Source organism: Squalius cephalus (assembly GCF_949319135.1).
Source record: "Squalius cephalus genome assembly, chromosome: 1".
NCBI classification, from domain to species: domain Eukaryota; kingdom Metazoa; phylum Chordata; class Actinopteri; order Cypriniformes; family Leuciscidae; genus Squalius; species Squalius cephalus.
The window spans coordinates 15,762,769-15,785,820 of record NC_137122.1 but is presented as its reverse complement, the minus strand read 5'-3'; the positions used below and the strand labels follow the sequence as shown (position 1 = coordinate 15,785,820).

At 38.6% G+C, this 23,052-nt stretch overlaps 2 protein-coding genes across 3 annotated transcripts in view; one reads left to right on the top strand and one right to left on the bottom strand.

Moving 5' to 3' along the window:
* LOC307171109 (uncharacterized protein) overlaps window positions 1-23,052 on the top strand; it is a gene marked incomplete at its 5' end in the record, with an annotated part of 137,346 nt that overhangs the window by 17,092 nt on the left and 97,202 nt on the right. The gene's annotated exons all lie outside the window — the stretch shown is intronic.
* The window catches only part of LOC307167055 (E3 SUMO-protein ligase ZBED1-like), a 28,799-nt gene that overhangs the window by 1,782 nt on the left and 3,965 nt on the right, over window positions 1-23,052 (bottom strand). For both annotated transcript variants that reach the window (XR_013822728.1, XM_079885950.1), the window contains one exon: window positions 420-3,885. Coding sequence is in view for 1 of the 2 variants with exons in the window: in XM_079885950.1 (XP_079742076.1) it covers window positions 420-525 (106 nt within the window). In the remaining variant the exon portion in view is untranslated. Of the gene's footprint in view, window positions 1-419; window positions 3,886-23,052 lie in introns of those variants that run through there.

The following is a 23,052-nucleotide window of genomic DNA, read 5'->3' as shown; positions in this document are numbered from 1 at the left end:
CAACAAATGGAAGCGCCCACGGGGTCACTTGCACTACACGTTAACTGGAGTGCATCTCATCCTAACTTAACCAAACTCAGTGTATGCCTCACACAGACATGAGAAATACATCAAATACACAAAGCTTGAAATGTCTTTAAACAAAAAAATTAAAAAAGAAAAAAGAAAAAGGCTACTCTCTGATTATGTAATCCACTGAATAGCACCACATACTCTAGTAGTCTGAACATGGATCCTATTTCAATAACTTAATTACAATTTTAAAAGCTGTTACAATGACTAAAGATTTCTAAAAATATATACATTTTATATATGACAAACGAAAACAAGCAGGACAAATTATCAGATGACTACTGATTTTCCATTAATACACTACATTTTCATATTTTAAACGAAACAGTATATCTAATGAAACTTACCGATTGCAAGAGGCAGTCTATGTCCAAAGCATTGTAATCTTCTCCATTTGTTTAGAGCGACAGCCTTCACAATGTTCCTCACAAAGTCCCCAGGAAGCCAGAGCATCTCTCAAACCCTGAGACAGATTCTCTCCAGTGTGGTCATCAAGGAAATATGACGTTTGCAAGCATTGGCTTTTCATTTAGAAATCGTCATTAATAAAGTGCACCGTTAAACTTAAATAAGGCTCCGATGTTCTGCTTGACCACATATCTGAAGTAGTTGTGTAGTATTTCACTTGTTTTAACTCCGATTCAACACTGGCCTTGAATTTGGAATACATCTCAGGGATGGCAACTCTTGAAAAATAACTTCGCGATGGCAGTTGATATCTCTTATCAAGGGTCTGAATAATTTTATGGAAGCCGGCTTTACTGACGATATTTGCGGGCATAATATCTTTGCATAAATGGTACGTGACAGCGTTGGTTATTTCTTTATGCCTTTTTGAACTTCTGTCATATGGTGTGCAGCTCGCAAATTCCTGTATTATTGATTTTTGTTCCGAATGAGTTTGGGATGTACTTTGGTTCATGTCCAGGGATTTTTTTGCCATGCATTGGTCATAAAGCTCTGTGTGGCGCTGCCTCAGGTGTTGAAAAAGATTGGTTGTGTTACCATGTTTTGCCGCAATGACAGATTGACAGGTCTTGCAAATTACCTGACTCTGTGATAAATCATCTCTCCTGTATCCAAAGTAATCCCACACCACAGATGTTGATTTTTTTTTTGGGCACCAAGTCCTTATCTTTCCTGAACTCATTTTCCCTGTTTCTGTAGAATATCTGTCGTTATGCCCGGTCTGTTCTGTTCTCGCGCTCAATTTAGGCGCGATACATTCTGATTGGTACGGATAGCATACTGGGAGGTTGGAGCCGGGAGCGTGAAAAAAATAGTGCTATGAAGCGATTTAGAAATCGTGCATGCTCAAATCGCGATTTTATTACGATTTCAATTAATCGCACAGCCCTAGTGAGTATTCCCAGGGAGAACCTCCACAACCATCTGACAAAGACAAGACGAAGTGACAAACAATATATAGGACATCCTCATTCAGAACAGCTGGCGCTGATCGGCTCATCAGCGGAGATAACGAGCCGTGCTGATGAGCCGTGCCCATTCACACAACACGCACACACATAGCGAGGGCGAGTCAATGAATCCATGAACCGAATTCGTTAACCGAATAAGTAGGCTCCCCATCTACAAGTCGCGGCGGGGGAGGGAACCGGGGCAGGCGGGTTAAGACGAGAATGAAACACGGTTTTATTTTAGATACATGAAAGGCGGGGTGAATTCTCCTGTACGCTGGAAGAAGGTTGAGGCGGACTGTCACCGGACTAATGATCTTGGTGATAGTGAACGGGCCAATGAATTTGGGAGCAAGCTTATTAGAAACGGAGCGGAGAGGAATATTCTTGGTAGAAAGCCACACCTTTTGATCAGCCTTAGCCTTGGTGCGCGCCCCCCCCCCACCTGGAGCAAAGTCTCACAGGCTCTAGTCCATGTGTGGCGACACCTCTGGACGAAGGCCTGAACGGAGGGGACCGTGACTTCGGATTCCAGACTGGGAAAAATATGTGGCAACTACACTCGAACAGAGATAGGTCCGTGGATGACACTGGTAACGCATTGTGAGCTGAACAGTGTGTGACCGGGGTGTGATGAGTCCTGTATGATGGTTTTGGCCTTTTTGAAATAGAACTTATCACTACCAGAACACAACAGGTATGAAGATATGTTTGGTTTTTAACTTTTTATTCTAACTTTAAAGATAGATTATCCTTTGAAAAGTGTAATACAGTATTTGATTTTAGGGGAAAATCTGGAAATCTGGTTCTCCCATTAGGTCTAAAAGAAACTTTAAATCATGTGACATCAAATGAGAGAAAAAATGTGAAATAAAAAGTGAAGCCATAAGTCAAGATCACTGATGAGTTCAATAGTCATTTTAAACCCATTAAATTCTGTTTGAGGATGGTTCCAAACATGACAGGGTTTCAGGAACTTCATGCTAACCTTTAAATAACATTATATTAACATTCAGGAAACTGGACATTTTTATGTTCTTGGAATGTTAGAAATCAACTGATGATTTCAGACTACAGTGATGTGGTTTCTCCACTGCATGGATCTTCATGTGTCGCTTCAGGTGACTTTTAAAAGAGAAACTTGTCCCGCACTGATCACACGTGTGCAGCTTCTCTCTGCTGTGGATCCTCTCATGTGTTTTCAGATGTCCTGACAGACTGAATCTCTTGTCACAGTGTGAACACTTGTAAGGTTTTTCTCCAGTGTGAATTCTCTCATGTGTTTTCAGATTTGCTGAGCGACTGAATCTCTTGTCACAGTGTGAACACTTGTAAGGTTTTTCTCCAGTGTGAATAATCTGGTGCAGTTTTAAACTGTCCGCTGTAATAAAAGTCTTCTCACACTCAATGCACATGTACTCTCTCACACCAGTGTGTATTTTCTCATGTTTATGTAAATGTTGCAGCCGTGAAAAACTCTTTCCACACACAGAACATGAATGTGGCTTCTCCTTCGTATGAACTGTCAGGTGTCTCTTCAGGTTTGCTGCCACAATAAATGTTTTGCCGCACTGATCACACGTGAATGTCTTCTCTCCAGTGTGGATCCTCATGTGAACATTAAGGCTTGATGATAGTGCGAAGCTTTTCCCACACTGACCACATGCATACGGCTTTTCTCCAGTGTGGATATGCATGTGCTTATTAAGGTGAGTTTTTTGTGTGAAACTATACCCGCACTGATCACACGTGAACGGCTTCTCTCCGGTGTGAACTCTCATGTGAAGGTTAAGTTGTTGTTTGTCTGAGAATCTCTTTTCACACTGATCACATGCATATGGCTTTTCTCCAGTGTGGATTCTCATGTGACTCTTAAGGGTTGCTGAGTGCATGAAATCTTTACCACATTGATCACATGTGAACGGTCTCTGTCCAGTATGAATTCTCTTGTGAATCTCAAGATTATGTTTGTGTGTAAAACTCTTTCCACACTGATCACATGAGTATGGCTTTTCTCCAGTGTGGATCCTCATGTGGCCTTGAAGATGTTGTTTTTGTGCGAAGCTTGACCCGCACTGATCACAGGTGTGCGGCTTCTCTCCGGTGTGAACTCTCATGTGAATCTCAAGATGTTGTTTTTGTGTGAAGCTCTTCCCGCACTGATCACACGTGTGTGGCTTCTCTCCAGTATGAAGTCTCATGTGAAGCTTAAGACTTGGTTTGGTTGTGAAACTCTTTCCACACTGAGTGCAGGTTGCAGATTTCTTGGCTCTTGTTTTCTTAAAAAATATATTTTTAGTCTTTGAGCGACTCAAAGGTTTTCCTCCAGGTTTGACATGATGTTCCTCCTCCACTTCACTCAGTTCTTCACTCTCCTCACTCTCTTCCATCAGGCCTGAAATCAAAAAGAAAAGGTAATTACATTTTCAGTACAACAAAAATAATTCAAAGAGAGGAATATGAAGTGAAAGGACATAAAAAGAGCCCTGGGGCCGTATTCACAAAGCATTTTATCTTACCACTAGGAGTACTCCTAAATCGCACTAAAAGATTTTAGCTAGGAGTTTTCTCTTAAAAGTTATTCACAACACCTTTCAGACCTACTCTTAGTAAAGAAAAATGACAACTCCTAAACTAAGAGTGAGTCTTCGTTGCTATGGATGACGTCATTACTCATGCACGAGCTTGACTGAAGTGACCACCTTGATTGGCTGATGATTGTAACGCGGGAATGATTCAAACACCTCCCCTACGATGATGAGTGACAGGTGACAGGTCTGAGAATGCGTGCGCTACACAAGTAGTGCGAAGGACGGAAGATGATGAATAACTGAATAAATAGCCTAAATGAATAAAGAGTAAGGCAAAACAAATAGCCTAGTAGCCTAATGAAACATATGGATTGATGCAATATCTTTGCAACATTATTGAATTAATCTGTCACTATATGCCTCTGCCTACGTTTGCAAAGAGAAGAACATTTTAATTTGATTCACAATGAAACGTTACAATTAGTTTACATGCAATGAGTAGCCTAGTTTTGGTTGTTATTGGTGGCGTTATTGCATCCCTAGTTATGCCTACAATGCAAAATTGTTCCCTCGCGATTGGAAGCTCCTGTAGCCGCCGCATACGCATTTCAAAACATCGCAACGTGAAATGCCACAAAAAGCGGTTTGTGAATAGGTCTTAGTGAGTAACGGTACGTTCACACGGGGCGTCAGCGTCAACGCTTCCCATTGACTTTGAATGGGTGACGTCAAGCGTTGCCGAAAGGAATTGTGGATCCGTCGGCGGTGCTTCACTGCCGTTGCTCGCGGCAGAAGTTGAGAATTTTTCAACTTCTGCCGCGAGCAACGCCAGTGAAGCGCCGCAGACGGAAGCGTCAGCCAATAGGATCGCTCTATGCAAATACAGTAGCCAGGCGGCAGCCAATCACGTTCATCCTGTTCAAGAGCAGCAAACTGAGGATACATTTTAAATTTCATTGGCTGACGCTGCTATGACCATGGCGTCAGTGCCAAACTTCAGCCACGCCTTCCATCAAGCGTTGACGCTGACGCCCCATGTGAACGTACCGTTAGGAGTCCTCTCAACTTCTTTTAAGCTGTCCCAGGCTTAGGTGCTACTTTTAGGGCTAAAATGCTTCGTGAATTTCTCTTAGTGAAAAAAATTAGGAGTCCTAAAGTTACGAGTGACACGCCCATTATTTTTAGGAGTTGCTCCTAAATTCGCCAGTTAGGGGCAACTTTTAGCCTTAAAATTCTTTGTGAATACGGCCCCTGATGTAATAACAAAAACTACTTTCCATAAATGAGGTACATTGATCTTCTAATAATTATTTAAAAAACATTATAGACACAAATCCCATGTTCTGTAGCAAGAACTGTTAAATATATTTGATCAATGACACAATTATCTAATGTATTATTAGCATTAAAAATTATACAATAGTGTCATAATGTTGATACCAATGTTTAGATTGATATTTAATTTATTTTACTTAAAACTTATTTTATTTAAAACTTTTATTACAGTCCAGCCACACTGTAATTGTGACTGGACTTTTAGACTTTTAATTCCAATGACTCCAATTCATCATTCCAGAAAATAATCCCAGTCCATTTTTACACAAACTGTAGCATTGACTGTATTCATCAACCCTTTTACCAAAGTTATTGTAAGAAGAATGATCTCTATAACGGTATAACATATCATTTATGATTAATTAATACAAGTTATACAAATAATCGCTTAAGTTACGCTAACAACCCTGTCAGCCATCCTGGAAATGTAATTTCCTTAATACAGTTGATTGTTGATTGCTTAAAGTATATATTAATAATTATAAAAATATTGAGAAATGTCCAACAAAAATTGCGAACCAAGTATAAACCAGAGCTAAAATTTTACTTTGTTTGACCTGATATTGACAATAAATATGAAAGTTTCCCCTTTACTGAACATTTGTTGAAGTGTTCCCTGTCCCATTTCACAGTTTAACTGTTTATCTAAAAGTGATGAAGTGCTTGAATGTTTCTAACATGAATGTTCTTCAGCCTCATGAATGAATGAAGAATAAACACCAACCTCTTTGTTCTTCAGGATCTTCAGTGTGTTTCATTCTGCAGGGTTCTGGATCACTCATGTTCTCACTGTCCTCTTTAATAAACTCAGTCTTTGCAGATTTCAGCTCTTCCTGATGCTCTGATGCTCGTCTTCACTTTGTAGGATGATGGGAATATTCCAGTATTTATGGGTGAATTGCTGTGGGAGGGGCTTCAATGACCATGTGACTGATGTGGGAGGAGATTCATTGGTGATGTAAATTACATGGGAGGGGCCTCAGTAATGGTAAATTTTAGTGGGAGGAGCTGATCTGCCCAAAATAAAAATAATATATTTACGTTACTCCCTTAAAAATAGCTAATAGCGTTACTTAGTTACTTTTTTAGAAAAATAATGCGTTACGTTACTTTTGCGTTACTTTTTTTTAACTGGGCTGGGCTTGTTTTTTTATAACAAAAACAAAAAAAACAGACACTTTCACACCAAAAGTGAAATAATACGCCTGAAGAAAGGCTAAAAAAAAAATGCATTTTCACTCATGTACAGTAGAGGGCGCCACTCAAACACACCTTTCAGCTGCTGCTGTTCTGGATAACATAAAAATAGGATGCAGAAGAAGAAAGTTTAACACTTACTTTACCAATATAAAATAAAAAATCTATAGCTTTTACTTGGTTTACTTCTGGTTTAACTGAATCATCAAGAAGCAAGTACATTGGTCAATAAGATTAAATGCATAAAATTGTATGTTTTATTTGACATATTTAGTAATTGGAGGTTTGCATAGGTCACGGCCGAGGGGAAGCATATAGAGAATGAACAGGGTGGGGCCGAGCACCGAGCCTTGAGGGACACCACAGGTAACGTTGTGTGTCAAGGATTTAGCGTCTCCCAAGGCAACAATGCTCAGCTCTCCCAGTGATGTAGGATGAAAACCCATTATGAACAAAGTCAGATAGACCAACAGTGGAGTGTAGACGATGGAGGACAATGTTATGATCCACATTTTATTTTACTTTAAGTGTCAATTTACAGGAGATCTGAAGACATCAGCATGAATGAGGTGAAAACAGGATCTAGCAAACACTCAGAATAAAGTGAGATGATCTGCTGATGATCCTGAATGGCTTGTTGAATGAGTGTTGATAGTCTGAGGCTCATCAATATTAACAGATCTGCTGAAAACACTCTTTATTTCATGACAATAGTTCCTGTTTTCACCTCATTTATTATGCTGATGTCTTCAGATCTCCTGTAAATTGCCACTTAAAGCTCATTTCAGTGGTGTCAACAGACTGAGGGGATTTGTTGGGTACTATATGTGTTTATTTCTGTGTTTTTACATTTTCATATGTTTTTTTATTTATTTATAGCAGTTCTTTAACACTTTTCTAGATATCTGCAGTTATTTTAACGAAGAAAATGAATAATGTTAGAATTGAAAATAAAGAATTGTGAATTAGCATCAGTTGTTTTACAATAGACAGACAGACTGATATAAATGCTTAAATGTGTCAAATAGTATTATAGGTCAAAGACAAATATTGCAAATAAATCTTTTCAGGCATATTAAGAAGAATAATTATTTGATGACATATTCAAAGACTGTATTTAAGGATCATAGTTAAACCACAAAATACTCATTCATTGTAAATTGAAGTATTTATACTTTCCTTCAAACCACTAGGTTTGAAATATAATTTAAAATATAATACAATTTAGTATGATCACGTATTTTATATATTTCAATAAGTACAGGTAAGAATAACTATGTAATTTTATTTTTACATAAATATATTTTATTTCACCCATATTTTGACATTTTGTTTTCACCAAGGTTATTTGAAACATTATAGTTTTTCACAATTGCTACGACACATTTAACAAATGCATCACAGTGTCAAATGTGTTTCAGTGAGTGAGAATGTGTTTAGAGTTTTGCAAACAGTGTTTTAACTGCCTGAACTTGTTTAAGGTTTTGCAGAAAGAGTGAATTATTCAACAAATTGATTTAGACTATTGAGAATTTAGTTCAGGGAATGGAGTTGTGTCTAAGCAATTGTGAAAAACTGTCAAATAGAAACTTTACATTGAATGGGTTTTATGTTTATAAAAAAAAATAGTAAATTTAATTCAAAAATTAAATCAGATACAGACACAATAACTTGAAATCCGGTATTTGACCCTATTAAAACAAACAAAGTAAAGCCCCTCCCATGTCAATCACATCATCAGTGAAGCTCCTCCCACATCAATTCTCCAATAAATGCTGTAACTTCCCATCAGCTACAAGTGAAGACGAGCATCAGAGCATCAGGAAGAGCTGAAATCTGCAAAGACTGAGTTTATTAAAGAGGACAGTGAGAACATGAGTGATCCAGAACCCTGCAGAATGAAACACACTGAAGATCCTGAAGAACAAAGAGGTTGGGGTTTATTCCCAATTTTAAAAAATGCTCTGTTTTTAAAAGGAGGAAAATCAAACACAGTTGAGTGAAACGTTTAACACAGATAATTCTAATAAAAATCATTAATTAAAAACTTGTTCAAGGGGTGCTATTATGCTTTTTCCCTTTTCCAACTTTAGTAAGTGTGTAAATTTGTTGTTCAAGCATTGCAAAAATCTGTAAGGAAAGTGAATTCTGTTAAATAAAATATCCCTTTGGATTGGACTTTGAGCTTTGTACCAAGAACTACAACGAACTGCTCGTTTGGACTACAACACGTTTTTTCTGGATCTTGTGAAGTCATAATTTTACTCATTTAAATAATCTACGCCAACAGAGGACAAGGCCTGTTTGAGCTGCGCTAGCAAAGTTTAAGAGTGTTGTCGCTGTTCTTTACTTTATAATCTCAACGTTTGTCTGTGCGCTGCACATTTCATGAAGGATGAGAGTAAAATGCAGGCTACACACAAAAGCTTCTCCTGAAATAGAGAAGTTCCCACTTTGTTGTGACAATCTGTTGTTTATGGATCTCAACTTATAAGAATGTCTTTTTATTTGTTGTGTTTTCTATGAACTGTTCCAGTTATAAGTTTTATGTAGCTGCTATATGTTGTAAACAAAGGGCAAAGCTTTGCCTCTGCTAGCCTAACTAACATAACAGTATTGATGTAGTGTTTACTGTAGCTTTTGTAAGACTGTTTACCATGGAAAGGAAAATTATCCATGATTTTGTGATCGATTAGAGCAATTTTACACAAATAGAGCAGAACTCGCAGGGGTGGGACATTTCGCGAACATGCGCTTAGCGGTGCTAATCATAACACACTGGATAATAACAGACCATCGTGTCTTAATGAGTGTGTTATTTATTCAAACGATTCCTTCAAAACACTGAATCATTCAGCAATGAAAACACGTTTGAGTGTTTCTGTGAGATGCGTCATTGTTCTGCTGTGATCTTTGTTTGGAACTATTTTCGCTGCTGAAACAGATCAAAAAGAGTCTATATCGTGTCTAAAATGTGACTTAATATTAACTGAAATCAGTGTCACATTTTTAACCATGATGTATTCAGTAATCTTACACGTGTGATGTTCCTTTACCATGTATCATGTTATAAATATAAAAAAACCTCAACATTCATTTTTTACCACAGTATTTTAAGTGAGTTTCTGTGTGTGTGTTTCGCAAATTCGCTAATTTGTTTCGATTTTTCACTCCCCCCACTCCCCACTCTATCCTATTGTAGACAGAAATTGGAGATTATAATAAACATTCTGCAACAATAAAACATAGGACATTTAAAAATAAAATTCATGTATTACGATTATTCCTCTGGCGGTATAACTTTAAGTCATTTGAGCAGCTTGCAGCTATTCATTTAGATCTCGCTACTGATTTACACCGGCATTGCTGACAATGACCTCATTCTGATAATATTCTCATATCAAGGCATGCGATGAAAGCCTATCTTCCACTCTTTTGAAAGGTGTACTCAGTTTGTTTCTAGCATAAAGTATCACGGAGATATGGCCCAGGATTCATGAATATAATTAAACCTTTTTAGCATGTTTGGGTGATTCCGGGGAGTTAAAGCAGAATTTAAGGTAGCATTGTTTTGACCCTAATTACAAGTTTCCAGCAGCTTGTTGACCGGGTTGTCCACCCAGGTTGTGATCCTCAGACATCATAGATTTCATTTTTATATTACAACCTTTTACAGCAGCCCATGTCTGATTTCCTAAAAAACACGAGAGTTCACGGGAGCGCCGGGACGCATGCGCGAGAATTGAGATTATGGCGTTCTTCTTCTTCTACTACTTGTTACTGGCTGCTCACTCCTTGGGAGTATTACCGCCATCTACTGTACAAGATGACGTCCCGACTAGAGTCCTGCACGGGTTAGGCAGCCACGCGCCACGCCTTCCAGGAGTCTATGACGTTACCTACTTTCAGTTTTAAAAATTCCTCATAACCGCGCGCGCGCGATCTGCTTGCACTGCAGTCGTCGAGATGGATGCTGAGGAGTTGAAGAAAAGAATATATAGTGGAGATTGTAAAGTTGTCGACAATACGTCATCAAAAATAAAGTCCAGTGTGTGTGGAGAAATTTGGAGTTATCTGAAGAAAACATCTTGTGAAAGGCTTTGCTTCATGCATTTTCGTGTTGGATAGCCGCAAATGTGGAACTTCATCGCCGAGGAAGCACGCAGATAACTGTGGTAACAAACCAAGCAGTTCAATCGAACAGTATTTTTCAAATGTAACACTGCTCAGTATGTGTGGAGTGCAGGGCGTGTTTGAACCCAAATTATCTGATGTAGGCTAGACGAAACTGCGTGGCAGATATAGTGTTGTAGCCGCGTCTGTTAGGTTACTCCGTTTTGTGGTAACGTTTGCCATGTTCTTCATGTGCCGGCCTTTTGACAGCTTCGGCTGAAGTTGTCCTTGTGTTAATTGTGGTTATAACTTCTGTATGACCTGGCAATAATTGTAATTGTGTCTATAATGTGATTGGCTATAATGATTTTATTTCGGGTGCGGGTCGGGTGTCGGTTCTATTTTAATCGGGTCGGGTGCGGATTTTAATTAGTGCTGTTGACGGATAACGGGTCGGATGCGGTTTGAAGCACTGCGGGTGCGGATTTACAAAATCGGACCCGTGCAGGACTTTGGTCCCGACATCATCGAGTGTCGAATTCAATAGCTTATATACAGTGCTCGTCTTCCTCTGCTTATAAACAGACCGTTTTGCGCTTCCGGCAATGTCGGGACGTCATCTTGTACAGTAGATGGCGGTAATACTCCCAAGGAGTGAGCAGCCAGTAACAAGTAGTAGAAGAAGAACGCTGTAATCTCAGTTCTCGCGCATGCGTCCCGGCGCTCCCGTGAACTCTCGTCAGAGGCCCACATTGAAGAACACTAATAGTTGGATAAAGTCGTTATTTTTGTTGTTTTTCCGCACAAAAAGTATTGTCGTTGCATGATAAACTTAATGTAGAGCCACTGTAGTCACTTGGACTATTTTAACAATGTTTTTAACAACTATTCTGGGCCGGCGAGTTTGGGTCCCTCTGAAAGCTTATGGAAGAGTGAGAAATATGTCAGATTTCATCAAAAATATCTTAATTTGTGATCCGAAGATGAACGAAAGACTTACATGGTTGGTACAACATGAGGGTGAGTAATTACTGACAGAATTTTCATTTTTGGGTGAACTAACCCTTTAATGTTGAAAAAATGTTGAAATGCAGACTTGACCTTGCTGGGCAACTCTGTGCCTAAACCAGGGTCTTGGTGATCTGGATAATTGATGATAGACGATATGCTTCTGCCTATCTTGTTATGGAAATGTGAATGTACGCAGAGCGGCCTACGAACTCCTTGTGAGTCTTGAAGCTGACTTCTGCCTGATGAAACGATCTCCAATAAAATGTTCTACCATGTTTTCATCAATCATATCTGGTCCATGAGTCTTTAAGTGTAAATTCCTCTACAACGGCAAAAAGCGGGTACACTGTAAAAAGTGAACAGTTGGATCAACTTAAATTACTTCAATTGGTAACACAAAAAAACAAGTTAAAAAGTTTTAAGTTTTCAACTTAAATTATCACGTTTTATCAACTTCATTTCACTAGGTCAATCACACTTATATTATTTCAGTTCATTCAATCCTATTATTTACATTAGTCTAACTTAATTTCACTGCATTCCAACTTAATTTTTCCTACAGTTGGATTAACTTAAAGGTCCCATGACATGCTACTTTTTGTAGGCTTTAATATAGGACTTAGTGGTCCTTGGTACTGTATCTGAAATCTTGCGCAACGGTACCATGCATGTTTGTTTATGTTGGATATATTGCAATGGCACGAAGACACGCAGTCGTTCAAGAATTTCAGTTTGACCCAGAATCTGATCTAGATGGAGAAGCAACGGATGAAGAAGTTGCAACTCAGCGGCTCCAGCAGGACGTTTCCAGCGAATGGTTAGTTTAAAATATTATGTCTGGATGGATACGGTACTTTATTCAGATGGTTTACAGTTATTTTCATGTAGCTTACGCGAACCTACTGTTGCCTTTTCATGAGAGATCTGTAACGTCTGTAATTTATCATATTACAATTACATCAAGCTCTGCGATCTTGAAATGCGGATATTGCGCGTGCCATATAACCAACAGGAAAACGGTTATCCAAATAACAAAGAAATGTACAACAAGTCAAGTCAAGTCAAGTTTATTTATATAGCGCTTTTCACAACATTGGTTGTATCAAAGCAGCTTCACAGTAATAAATTAAAACAATACATCAATGTTTGTTTCTAGTGGAACGTCCACGTTTGGTAATGCTGATCAATAGTATCGTTGATTGATTAATTAAATTAAATATCCCCAAATATCCCCAACTGAGCAAGCCAAAGGCAACAGTGGCAAGGAACCAAAAAACTCCATCAGGTGACCTAATGGAGAAAAAAAAACCTTGGGAGAACCCGGGCTCAATCGGGGGCCAGTTCTCCTCTGGCGTTTATGAACTAGAGACCGGATTTAACTGTAAGATTAAAAGTAATATATAAATGCCTGGCTGAAGAGATGCGTCTTTAATCTAATTTTAAACTGGGAGAGCGAGTCTGAGCAACGAACAGTATCCGGAAGACTATTCCAGAGTTTTGGAGCTAAATGTGAAAATACTCTCCCTCCTTTGGTGGATCTGGATATCCTAGGTATGACCAAAAGCCTCGAATTTAGTGACCTTAAAGAGCGCGATGGATTATAGGGCGATAGAAGATCGGTTAAATAGACTGGAGCTAAGCCGTTTAGGGCTTTATAAGTCAGTAGCAATACCTTGTAATTAATACGTGACTTTATAGGTAACCAATGTAGTGATGATAAAATTGGTGTTATATGATCATATTTTCTTGATCTAGTTAGAACTCTAGCGGCAGCATTTTGAACTAACTGTAGCTTGTTTATTGAGGATGCAGGACAACCAGCTAATAAAGCATTACAGTAATCTAGTCTCGAGGTCATGAATGCATGAACTAACTTTTCTGCATCAGAAACAGATAGCATATTACGTAGCTTAGCAATGTTTCTAAGGTGGAAAAAGGCTGTTTTTGTAACATATGAAATACAATTTTCAAAAGACAGGTTGCAGTCTAGTATAACACCCAGGTCTTTTACTGTAGAGGATGAAGTAACAGGACATCCTACTATGTTAAAGTTGTATTGTGAGAGGTTTTGTGTGTGGTTTTTTGAACCGATAAGTATTACCTCTGTCTTGTCTGGATTCAACAAAAGGAAATTGCGCGTCATCCAATCTTTTATATCTTTAACACACTCTGTCAATTTGGATAATTTAGCGTTTTCATCCGGCCGTGATGAAATATATATTTGAGTGTCATCAGCATAACAATGGAAACTAATTCCATGTTTTCTTATAATATTTCCAAGTGGCAGCATTAGGGCTGGGTATCGATTCAGATGTTACAATTCGATTCGATTTCGATTCGCAAGCTCTCAATTCGATTCGATTTCGATTTTCGATTCGATTTTCGATTTCGATTCTCGATTCGATTTTTCGATTCCGATTCTAAATTAGATTTCGATTCGACTCAATGAATATTTAATACAAATCCTATATTTATTAAAAAAAGAAAAAGAAAAGAAAAGTGAGCATAAGTTTTCAAGTGTTTAATTAATAAAAATAAATTAAGAGCTACAAACCTGTATATTAAACTCTTTTTATTTTAGGTACAATTGGGTACAATTAAAACAGAACCCAACTCTATATTTCAAATGCATACAATGAATAGACAGGATTTTGATGCAAGATGAAAAATTGATGCTGAAAATTGGACAAGTCAGAACAGTCGCATGTCTTGATCAAACAGGTTAACAATCCTCACATAAACCCATATAAAAACATTTTATATATATATTTTATCTGTGCCCTTTCTGTCTAACAGCTAGGCCATATACAGAAATTGAATAAAGTTATCAAACAGTCTGCACTGCATTAATTATAAATTATAGACTAATCAAAGTTACAAAAGTTCTTTAGTCAAGAGCAGTGAGTGTTTTTCTCTGTTCCCTTTGTTCTTTGATTAACTTTAACGACAGAGATAATCAGTGGCTACTGTGTACTGGCCCTTTAAGACCAGCCGCTGTTGACAGAGACGCGGATCTGACACGCGCTTCATTCTCTCACGAGTCACAACTCTTCACGTTCATCACGTTCACGTTCAGGACTGCTCTTATGTTATGAAAATACTCAACAAAAAGACATTTTGGCATAATTGTGTGTGTTATTGTTCGTTCAAGCGCGAAAGATAACTCTATTCTGGGCTGTCTTGTGCGCACGCACGCACGATATCATCGCAAGTTTTTTTGTGTCACAGTCACGACATTCACAGGCAGCGAGATCTATTTTGTCTTGTCGCGCATGAATGGTTTAAAAGCATTTGCATGAATAAGAGCTAGTGTTACATGAATACATGTAACACTAGCCAAAGGATGACAAAAAATTAACAGATGCTGCATTAATTGCATTAAAAGCCCAAATTTGTTTATTTCATATAAAATCGCAGCATTTTGCGTAATATAGCCTAATTGCGTATAGGCTTGACATCGCGATTGCGATATGATTAAACGTTCAGCGCTAGTTGAGGTTATGATTTAGATTAAACTAACATAAAATCTCAGCATTAGCTATAAAATGGAGTTTGCAAGCCTATGAACAGTGGAGGAAAACTAATACTTGGGTAAATAAAGATAAAAAATCGATTCTTGGCGTTTGAGAATCGATTTTGAATCGACCACATTTTAAAAAACGATTAATCGAAAAATCGATTTTTTTGCCCAGCCCTAGGCAGCATATATATTGAGAATAATAGAGGGCCTAGCACAGATCCCTGCGGCACTCCATAGTTTACTGAAGTTATGATCGATTTTTCTCCATTTAAATAAACAAAATGGTAGCGATCAGATAAATACGATCTAAACCAGCTTAATGCTTGTCCTTGAACACCAGTATAATTTTGTAGTCGATCTAAGAGTATTGTATGATCTATAGTATCTATAGTAAACTAGTATTGAGATTCAGCCTTGGTCAGAAGCTAAAGGTAAATCATTTGTGATTTTAACGAGCGCAGTTTCAGTGCTATGATGCGGCCTGAACCCAGACTGAAACTTTTCATAGATGTCATTTTCTTGCAAGAAAGAGCCCAGTTGAGAGGACACAACTTTTTCTAGTATTTTAGACATAAAAGGAAGATTTGAAATGGGTCTATAATTTGCTAGATTATGTGGATCTAATTGTGGTTTCTTAATGAGAGGTTTTATAACTGCCAGTTTAAATGTTCTTGGAACATAACCTAATGATAAAGATGAGTTAATAATATTGAGGAGAGGCTCTTCCACTATAGGTAACACTTCTTTCAATAGTTTAGTTGGTATAGGATCTAATAAACATGTTGTTGTTTTAGATGAAATGATAAGTTTATTTAACTCTTTTTGTTCTATAGTTGTAAAGCACTGTAATTGTTCTTGCGGGGTGATAATTGAGGCCGAATTATAAGGCGCGATTGAGGATTGAACGTTTATAATTGAGGTTCTGGTGTTTTCTATTTTCTCAGTGAAGAACTTCATGAAATCATTACTACTAAACTGTAACAGAATATTTTGTTCAGGAGACATCTGTTTATTTGTTAGTCTAGCCACGGTGTTAAATAACACTTGCGTAACAGTGTGTGTATTCACACACATAAACTGCATAGCTGCATAGCTAATGTGACAGTCACATTCTACGTGTAACAAGCTAGGTAACCATAAACAGTAAAGCAACACACTATATCATTTGTTGACTTACTTGTCCGAGTTGTGTAGCTGTGTGTACCCTTCGGTGTTCATTTGTACATCCAATTTTTTTAGCAATTATTATGCTTCGCTCGCTCAAAAGCCATGATATCTCTCGTGGACAAACTAAAATCGTGCGCGTTCTACTTCCTAGCTCATTTTCTCATGGGCGAGAAATATTCTCTGGGCGGGCAAAGCAGAGAAAGGGGAGGTAACATTTCTCCTTATGACGTCATAAGGAGGAGATTTAAGATCAGCGCGTATGAGCCTCCATTTTCTCAAAGGCAGAGAAAAATAGCAAAAGCTTAATTTACACCAATTAAAATTTCTAGAAACTTTAGGACCATATACAGGCTAGGGGAACTCATATTAATGTTAAAAAAACTCAGAAAGTGGACATTTCATGTCATGGGACCTTTAAAAAAATTACTTCAATTGGTAACACCTAAAAAATAAGTAAAATTAATCAATTTTATCAACTTAATTTCACTAGGTCAATAACACAAGACTCAAATTGCTTTAGAAATATTTAGACATATTTATTAACATTAATTAATTTTATATGATAACAGTATTTTCAATATTACAAACTTTGAGAAATCATTACAAACTGTTCATATTTGTTGTGTCAATGAATTTCATTTACTGAAAGACTTAACATCCATTCCATTAACAGTCTTTTTTTGCAAAGTTCCTGTAAGATTAATAAGTGAATTAGGATCAATATCACTCAAAGGGCATTAAATTACAGTGAATATACCGAATTAATATGCAAATTATTCAGAATTAATATTTAACACTTTATCAACTATTCGTCCACCGATAAATTGAGATTATTTTATCAATTCTGGACAGAATCCCGTGGCCTACGGTAATAGTATCATAAAATTATGATAACTGATTATGAGCAAGATAACAGAATCTACATTTTAAGGCAGTAACTTTTAAGCACACAGCACAAGACGCTTGTATGTAAAATCAACCAAGACTTTATTGAACTACTCTAATACACACAAACTAAATTAACGAAAACACACAAACATTCATTCAAACAGTGACAGAGAGTGATGTTATTAAAGGAGTGTGAATGGCCCAGATAGCATGTATAATCGGCCCGAGCTCGGCTGCCCTGCGGCTCAGACTCGGCATCGGCGTGTGTTAACCGGGCCGATTGTGGCCCGCAGCTCGCTCTGGCACATGCATTTTTGTTACGGCTGTAAAGCACTGGGCCGATTCATGTTCACCGTAACTGGTAACTCGGCTCTGCTGTATGATCTGGACCACTTCTGGAAATGACTCGGCTTAGGTTAAATCAAGGATGGTTTTAATGTAGCAATAATTAACATAAAAATTATTTTAAAATTGACGTAAATTCCTGACTGTATCTTAGGATGTTATACTCGTCGAATGTCGTTGTCCAAAACAAAATATCTGCGGTAAATAATAATAATAGAGTCATTTTGCACAGAGCAATTTTTAATATTTATAACCATAGCAAAATTTTTTAGTTGTCATGAAGATTCTTTACGTGTATTTTAAACATGCATGGGCGCTTGACATCACTCGCACAGTCACGGTGATTGCAGTCGCGCATCGGCTGAGTAGTTGGGTAGTCTAAAATTAACACTGAGTCTAAAATTCATTTTGCTGGCTATTTCAAATGTTTACCAGCAGTGACGGTTTAACTCTGGGCGCTCGCCGCTCGGCTCAGATGCGTTTACCAGTATGAAGCCGATTTCAACAGTTGCTGCAGCAAGCGTCAGCACGCAAGACGTTTGCACAACTTTCGGTGAGATAAAACTCAACGCCTGACTTAAAATCATCCCTTTTCGATCCTGCGTCATTACAGTGAACTTAAAGGAGTCATAACCTAGTATTACCTTGGATACCTACTGCTGTATTATAGTCTTTCAGGCCCTTCTAAAAAAGAAAAGTGGAAAAAAAATAAACACAGAGCTCCTCAGACCCTTATTTCTGAAGGCATTATTGTCTCGCGAGATCTGATGCGATATTTTGGCTGTCGTGGATGGTCATTTTAATAATGCAAATGAGGGGCGCGTTGATTGGTTGCAGGAAGGAGGTGGGTTGACAATGCAGGTAACGCTTTAGCATATCATTCCAAAATGACATCATGGCGCAAGTTGTGAATAAACCCAACCTGGCCGCGACCGGCTTCCCGGCCAGTGTATAAGCGTTAGGCAATCAATATACAACAATAGCCGAATTCATGATGATCTCAGTCATTTGTTTTTTGCAAAGTAACGTTAGCAGCCATTCCCCATGTTTACCTCGAAGCAGTGTTGTGCCTGAACGCGTTCATTGAACGATAGTCCATGAACTCGTTCATATTTTGGGCGAACGTGAACTGAACGTACCGCATTACTGCCTGATGAACGTTACTGTGAACTCGTTCATTCTGGAGTCTGTGAACGCCACGCTCTCTCAGTTTAAATTCGTTCAGTAGGATGCCAGATTTCTATAAAGCCTTCCAGGCGAAAACCCACCTAAAACCCACCGTAAACCGGCCTTAATATTAGGGGTGTGCTCAAAATATCGATTCTTAGATACATACCGATATAATAAAAAAAGATACAGTATCGATATTCTAGCCCTTAGTATCGATACTCCGCCCAGCCATTAGGGGGCGCAGCGGCGCCCGCGAGTTTAAAAAAACTCATGGAAAATGTCGAAGATTTTATTACAAGCTTTTGTTACAATCACTTGCCATTGTGTTAACGAGGAGTGGGAACTGATGTCGCACGTTTTACAAACGCGAGCCATGCACGAGAGCCATACGGGGTCAAACATTGCAGAGTTATTGAAAGCGGCGCTGGAGGAGTGGGACCTCGTATCCAAAGACCCAGCTATTGTGACTGACAACGCCGCAAATATGAGCGTCGCAGCGGAGCTTGCCGGTATGTTGCATTTCAGGTGCTTCGCTCACACTTTAAACCTTGCCTCGCGGCGTGCATTGAAGCTTCCTGCTGTCACTCGATCGTTTATTGGGACGTGTTAGACGGATATCCACCTTATTTAAGATTTAATAAGAAGTTAAGAATAAGAATAATAATAATAATAAGATTTTGTGCTTGTGTGAGCTCAGACTGTACCCTTGGAAAGTTAAATGTTGACTTGTGGTAATTTCCAGATTAATACAATTTAGCCCCTTTCACACAGCGCTTTGAACCCGGGAAATTGCCGGCAAATTGCCAGAGCGCCTTCTGTGTGAACGCAAACTCGACCCGGGATTGATGCCGGGATCGATGCCGTGTTGGGGACCTAGTAACATTGCCATGTTCAGTCCCGGAATGTGCGCTGTGTGAACAAAAGCCGTAATAATAATGCCGTGTTGTAGCGATGACGCTGAAGCCGGGATCGTTCGCCAGCTGTGAAACGGTGCGTAATGCGCAAGTTTATGATCGAATCAGATAAAAAAAAATGCACAAGCATGGTTCCTCGAGAGAGAGATCGCAGCTCATAAGCAAACTTAAGACGCTGCTGAGACATTACATGTCACATCGATGTCACGTGTCTTTACGGGATTTTTACGGGTTGTGTGTGAACCAAGCGGCAACATTCTGATCTGAAAAATGAAGCCTACCCGGAAGTGCGAAAAACTGCAATACATCGAAAATCCGCTAGGGGAAGGTCCCAAAAGGGAGCAAATGTCCATAGCCCCCATGTTAAAATGTCCGTTTTCACAGCATAAATTCATGTCTTTACAGGTTGGTCCCATGGACTTTTATTGTATTTTTCGATAGCTTTCGAGTGCCTGACAACGGCGAGGGTAGTGAATTTTTTTCTAACTCGTTAGTTTAGATCGTATTTAGATATAAAATGTATGACAATAAGGGCGTGGTTAACTTTGATTGACAGCTTGATTGACAGCTGACAAGGCAGCGCCACGGAGAATGACAACATAAGAAGCGCCATTTTTTAATACAGTTGACATATAATACTACTGTTTCTGTATCATGAAATGTAGTTTTAAGAGTTTTTCAGGCGAGAATGTAGTTGTTTAAAGCTCAAATCTGTGGTTTATTTAAAGATTTATGAAAATTGTATCCAGTTGATCCAGCGATGACCGGGTGCTCGGCGCGATGTACCTCGCCTGGAACGGTCTTACATCGGCTTGACGTTCTGAGGTTTGCCGCCAATGCCGCGGACTCTGGCGTCTCTGTAGTGGTTAAACATGAGATATAATTCATCTTGTGTGTATCTAATGGGCGATTTTTGGTCTCGTGAATCTATATTTTTTTCCCTGGGCAATCGTTTTGGCTGAGGGGAAGTTTCATAACTTTATAAGCTATTTAACTTTATGTATGGTTAAACTCGCGCTGACTTTGTATGTTTGATTGAATTGTTTGCTTTATTTGTATAGCTTCTTACACCTTTTACTTATACTTTTATAATGGCTAATATTGATAAAACTGAAATTTAACAAAAAGAGACTGGGTTGAGTTTTGTCATTTTAATACAACGAAGATGATATGTAATGTTGTTTACTGCAAAATCTGTTGTTTAGTACAAATGCACATATTGCCTGGACCATAAAATGTTTAATATTTTTATATTATATTTAAAATGAAAAGAGGCAGATTTGTGTTATATTTTGTTTTGTTTTTCATAAATAGGCAAACGTTATGTGCAGTTGAATATAATCAATATGCGTTGCCTGAACCACATTTGTGTGGCTAAAATGTTTAAGATTTCTTTAAATGAAAACGAAAAGAGTTAGTATGGTGTTTTATAACATATTTCGTTGCCATAGACTGTAAAAAAATAGTTCGTTGCCTGAAATATACCCGGAGTAGCAGAGCGAGCTGAGTGACGCGCGCTGCGTTAGAAGGTGGGCGGGGTTAGGATTTCCCAAGATTTTCCAAGATGGCGCCGCCCATACCCCCCATAAACGGCTTCAAACCCGTTCTTCAGAAAGTCTATGGGTGACGTCACAGACGCTTTGTCCATATTTTTTACAGTCTATGGTGTGAACGCACTCTCTGATTCCGGAAAATCACTGGCAGTGTGAATGAACCAAAATCAAACGAACCCGGGTCAAATCCCGGGTCACTTTATCCGTGTATTTTCCGGAATCTCTGTGTGAAAGGGGCTTTTGTGTACAATTAATCAGAGCACTTAAAGTTGTAAATATTTAAGCAAAATGCACTTTGTTATAATGCACTTTTGTCTTTAATAAATTGAAGAAAAATGCAGAGTTTTGTTTGTTGAGTAAATGTGTTCAGCATTAACTAATTGGCTCTGGCCCATGTATTTTTATTGAATCGTATCGAATCGTGTCACATTATATCAAATCGTATCGAGACAGCTCTGTATCGAGGTACGTATCGAATCGTGACCTGTGTATCGAGGTATGTATCGTATCGCCAGGTTCTCCAAGGTATACAGCCCCACTTAATATGTAGCGGAAAAACACCCAATCTGGCAACACCAGCCACCAGACTCTCTCTCGTTCATCAAAATCAACAAATCTTTTTTCGAGTCATTTTGTTAATTTAAGGGGCTTTAAATGTTACTATTAACTGACAAATTCCCTGAACACATCCACCTACGCAATCTTGATCATATTCTGAATTAAGAAATCATTATAATGCAGTCAAAAATCGTTTACAGGGAACATAAATAATTACTTCACCTCGAGTCTTTCGTTTATTTGTCTAACTTAGTGACAGACGCAATAGCATAACTTACAATAGCCGCATCAGCAGTTAGCTGCTGTTTGTTACACACAGTAGAGCAATAAACTGTCTTACCGTTTCAATTGTAGGCAAGTCTCTGATTGTTGGAATGGCGCTTTTCCCGAGCTTCGATGCCAACTTCGCCTGATATTGCCCCAAATTTGTGAAGGATTCCGGCGTACAATGTTTAACACAGCACAGACACATAACGATAAGCCAGTGGGAAGGGTTGAAGGAACCGCGTCATTAAAAATGAATTTAATCCACTGGTCCCTGATAGCTAGGTCCGTTCTTGGTAGAGAAAACACATTTAGCTGCTACATGTTGATTCTGGCAGTCAACAACAGAGCAACTCACGTGTGCACTACGTTTCTGCATCTTTCTCGACTGAACTGAATATGAGGGGGAGAGGGGCAGGGCTTCCTGCAGCGGTGTCCATATATGGTATATCCTGCCCCGTCTTGACGTCAAGACGGGGCAGAAATCAAAATCTCGTTTTTTAGTGCGCGTGCACGTGGGCTATTTTACAAACCCTGAGGTAAACAAACGCTTCACTTTTAAATATCAGCTTCCCGGCCAGTGTATAATCATTATGCAATCATAACATACATTGATTCTCGTGGAAAAGTGAAAATTGTAGGTTATGACTCCTTTAAGGAAAGTCTTGTGTTCAATTTCTTTAAAAAGCATCAACATTTCACGCCGAGCATAGTTTCAATCGAGTTACGTCGACCTACATATTTCGAACTGTTGCTGATTAAATATTGATTATTATCGAACCGTTTAAACCTTGTTCATGTTCATTTGACAGTGCTTCCCTAGATGAAACGAAAAGAAAGAATTCAGAACTCGAATTCTATTAATTCTATAAATATGAAAGCTACTGGCGCGAACGAAGCTAACGTTGACTAACGTTAGCTGCGCTGTTTTTGCGCTAGCAGCTTATATTTTCGTTCTGCTAGCTGGCAAAGAATTAGTTGCTAGGCTAGACACCA